Raw genomic sequence first — 5,000 nt, 5'->3', positions numbered from 1 at the left:
TTATTCTTGCAAACCTTTTATGGTGCTGGACATCCTCCTTAAGTTGGGCTGCATTGGACGGCAATACAGGGATATTCAATAGTTACATAATCCTCTCCTTGTTTATGTTGAGAGGGAAGCTCCAGTGTGAAATTTATAGACTATATATATAAAACAATAAGAAATAGCATAGCTAAAACTCACTCCTTTTAATATTCACACTAATAACAAAAACATATATGTAGTTAAATTTGGATTCTTGAACCATGAATCTTCACTAATCGTATGCTTTTTTTCTCTTCTACGTTTCACTGCACCACTCTCTTGATTTTTTATTTGCTGCATTATCTATTTCCATATTTACTGCGTGTAAGACTCGGGTATCTCGTATCTTTGAGCCATATCTTTCTGTCTGTCAGTATGTCTCTCTATGTCTCTGTCTCCTTCTCTCTCTATATATATATATATCTTTCTCTCTCTCTTACTCTCTATCTCCTTCTCTCTCAGTTTCTCTGTCTCTCTATGTTTCTCTGTCGGTCTCGCTCTCTCTCTATGTTTCTCTCCCTCTCTCTCTGTCTCTCTCTCTCACACTTTCTCCTCTCTCTCTTTCTCTCGCTCTCTCTTTCTGTCTCTGTCTCTCTTTCTCTCTCCTTCTTTTTTTTCTCTCTCCCTCTTTCTCTCGCATCCGTTTCCATCAATCATAATTTTTTTCTTCTTTTTCTTCGTCCCAATCATATCCAGTAATTGAATTTCAATATCCAGTCTCTTCCATTTTCACCCGCGTTCGCTTTGCCGGCTCGTTTTCGTTCGTCCTCTTTTCGCCGGAAAGCAGAGCCTAGGAATCGGTGGAAAGAATCCATATTGTGCGACAGGATTTGAGCAATCGAAGTAGATTTGTCGGTCTCCATATATTTTGGTAGAAATATATGTTTCCACTGCTCAGAAGATGGGTATTAGATGAGTGCTATTGTTGTCATTATTACTATTATCATCATTATTATTATCCTTATCATTATTGCCATTATAATAATAAAAATGATTATGAAAATGATAATGATAATAATAGTAATGATGAGGATAATGATAATAATCGTAATTATAACGATTCTAATAATAATAATAATAATAATAATAATAATAATAATAATAATGATAATAATAATAATAATAATGATAATAATTATGATGATGATGATGATATTGACAATGATAACTTTATCACAATGTGATTAAACTGCATATTTTATTTGAATTTATTACTGGGATGCACAAATATTGTGAGAAGCGCATGTCGATCGCATTTTGTTTAGTGAAAATGTAAACCGTGAGAGGGCAGCACGATTGACTAAAGCATTGGTCCCGGGGAGATTCCTTACTAGTGTGGGATATTTTTTTGTATATTATTTCCTCGTAAGGTTTATAAATATTATTGTGAGAAAAAAGATGTAACCAGTGTTATGATACAGCTCCAAATTAATTAAAATTAATTGTTATGAATCATGATATGGAATAAAAAAAACAGTGTTTTGTTATTTTATTTATGTACAAATACTGTTATTTCATTTTGTCATTCCTAGGGATCATATTATATAGTTTAAAACATGTGGTGGAAATGGAGAAATAATTCTTTGTTAAAGTAATCTTTCCCAGAATTTTGCATGTGTTTTTTTTCATATTTGAGATGAGTATGGAAAATTATTTGCATTTCTTGTCAAGTGTGTGCCGTTGCTGTCCTTACTTTGCCACTTATTATTTACATACTTACACGTTGAAGCAAGTTATACAATAAATGTTCTACTTCACTCTGGTGTTCGCTAAGACCTCAGTGCATTAACAATACAAATGATAATAACAATTATTATTATCATTATTATTGTTACTATTATTATTTTTATTCATTATTATCAATGTTATCATTATTATTATTAGCAGCAGCAGTATAATAATTTTAGTTTTTATTGTTAGTGTTGTTATCATCATTATTATTATTACTACTATTATTATTATATCCTAATTATTATTATTATCATTATTATTATTATTGTTATTATTATTATTGTTTTTATCATTCTCATCATCATCATCATTACTATCATTATCATCATCATTATTTTTTTTTTATTATTATTATCATTATTATTAACAGTATTAGTATTAGTATTAGTATTATCATTGTTATTATTATTGTTAGTAGTAGTAGTAGTAGAGGTAGAATTAATATTTTTTTAATTATTATCATTATTATTATCTGTATTATTATCTGTATTATTATTATTATCATCATCATCATTATCATTATTATTATTATTATCATTATTATCTATTATTATCATTATTTTTATAATTATTTCTGTGATGATGATGATGATGATGATGATGATGATTATCTGTATGTTTATTATTGTAATTATGGTTATTGTTATCATTATTATCATTATCATTATTATCATTGATAACATTGCATGATATCATAATAGCGATGATGATGATGATAAGAGTAATAATAATAGCAGTAATATTGATATTAATAATCATACTGATAATGATAATAATAATAGTAATAATAATAGAGATGATAATGATAAAATCGATGATGATGATAATATTAATAATGATACTACTACTACTACTACTAATAATAATAATACTCCTACTATTACTACTACTACTGCTACTACTGCTACTACTATTACTACTACTACTGCTACTGCTGCTGCTGCTACTACTACTACTACTACTACTACTACTACTACTACTACTACTACTACTACTACTACTACTACTACTACTACTTCTACTGCTACTACTACTACTTGTATGCTGAGTGATGCAGCGGAAGCGATCTCGTCCAGCAATCTTGCTGACCTGCGTTCGAATCCCTCGCTGCCAGTGGATGGTAACCGGCCAAGAATATCCATTGTAGCAAATGGAATCAAACTAAATTATTAGTAGTAGTACTATTAATTATTATTGTTGTTATTATTATCATAAACAAACACACACACCACACCACACACACACACACACACACACACACACACCACACACACACACACACAATATATAGTATATATAATATATATATATATTATATTATATATACTAATATAAAAATAAATAAATATATATATAAATAAATATATATATATATATATATATATTTATACACATTTGTGTGTATATATATATTATATATATATATATATATATATATATATATATATATATATATATATATATATATATATATTATATTTCTATTTATACACATTTGTTTATATATATATGTGGGGGGGGGGTATTTATATATTTTTATGGATAGATAGATAAAGAGAGGGGGGGATACATAGAGAGTTATAGATATGAATATGAACATAGAGATAGATATCATGTACATATAAACGATAAACACGTATGTATTCATATTCTAGCAAAATATGTGCAACTGACATGTCTGACATGTTATAAAATCGTTGAATACATTCATGTTTTGTATTGGAAAAAGAGTATCCTGCTAGATAAATTTTAAATGTTTTTATCATTTACTTTCTTTCCCTCTCCTTTTCTCTCTTTCTCTCACTCTTTCTCACCCATTCTCTTCTTCCCTTATGTCACCCGCATTATCCTTCCTTCCCTTCCCTCTTACCACTAATTGGGAATTCATTCATTCAACACACTCTAATTTCGTAAACACAAGAGGTCTCATTGCTGAATTCCTTGAAAGCGTCATACACGGTCGCAGCTAGTTCCGGCTACCTAAACCGGCATAAATGTTCGCATAACTGCATGTAATCACACAGCTATGCGAACGGGGGCGAGACCAGATATGCCTAGACATACATATACTGTGTATGCATTGGCCGGCACAATAGAAGGGACCGAACCTGACCTGTGCTGTGAGCGGACTCTTGGAAGTGGGTATTCTGATTGTGGATACGATTTTCAGATTTGTGTGAATATCATTTGTATCAAAGTATATTAGTAGTACACGAATTACGTTTGGATGAGTTCATTTTAACAAGAAAAACTTCCTTTTCTTAAATATGTTATTTTCTATCTTTATATTCAGATGTAAATTTAAACATTCTTTATAGTAATTTATGATATTTACTCCTTAATAGGTTAAACACAGCGACAGAGATTTAGAATATTTACGAGACTCTACCAATGAACAATGTCACATTCAAATTTCATTTATAAGTCTTACCCCCCCCCCCCTTCTCTCTGTCTATCTATCTAGCTGTGTGTCTGTCAATCTATCTAGATGTTTTTCTTCCTTGGTGTCTGTCTATATCTCTATCTAGCCAGCTAGCATGACATCTGCATCTCTCTCTCTCTCTCTCTCTCTCTCTCTCTCTCTCTCTTTCTATCTCTCTCTCTCCCACACACACACACACACACACACACACACACACACACACACCACACACACACACACACACACACACACACACACACACACACACACACACACACACACACACACACACACACACACACACACACACACACACACACACACACATACTACACACACACACACACACACACACGCACTCCTTCTCTCCATCCCTCTCCTCCTCCTTCCCTGCCTCCCTCTCTTTCTCTCTTTCTCTCTCTCCTGCTCTCTCCTGCTCTCCTTTCTATCAAAACAGGAGCCGCCGAAGCGAAAGATTATGATAAATCCAAGCGAAGGAAAGTTTATATAACCCGTGTCTTTATTTGCTTTTGGCGTTTAAGGAACGTTCGAACTTACGCCGTTAAGTTTGGGGTGCTCGCTCGTGCCGCTGCGTTAGGGCGAGAGGAGGGGGGGGGGGGAGCCAAGAGTAGATCGTGGGAGTTTGTTTTTTTCTTATTTTGTCTGTTTATTTATATATTTGTTTGGTTTTGTTTATTTGTTTGTCGCTTTGGATTCGTGGTCGTTTTTTTTTATCATCTTTTCTCTTCTGCTTCTTTGTTGTCGTTTTTTTCGTATACTTATTCTGCTTGCTTATTTTTCATTTTCTCTCTTTTCTTACACT

General features: G+C 32.1%; 1 protein-coding gene across 1 annotated transcript in view; it reads left to right on the top strand.

The window, feature by feature from the left end:
- The first annotated feature begins 3,781 nt into the window (after positions 1-3,781).
- LOC119578579 (dipeptidase 1-like) overlaps positions 3,782-5,000 on the top strand; it is a 62,521-nt gene continuing 61,302 nt past the window's right edge. The window contains exon 1 of the mRNA XM_037926147.1: positions 3,782-3,893. Within this exon, the coding sequence (XP_037782075.1) occupies positions 3,782-3,893 (112 nt within the window). The remainder of the gene's footprint in view (positions 3,894-5,000) is intronic.

The sequence above is a fragment of the Penaeus monodon genome, chromosome 11 (assembly GCF_015228065.2).
Source record: "Penaeus monodon isolate SGIC_2016 chromosome 11, NSTDA_Pmon_1, whole genome shotgun sequence".
NCBI lineage: Eukaryota > Metazoa > Arthropoda > Malacostraca > Decapoda > Penaeidae > Penaeus > Penaeus monodon.
Note: the sequence above shows the minus strand (reverse complement) of the source record. Positions and strands in the feature narration are given on the sequence as shown.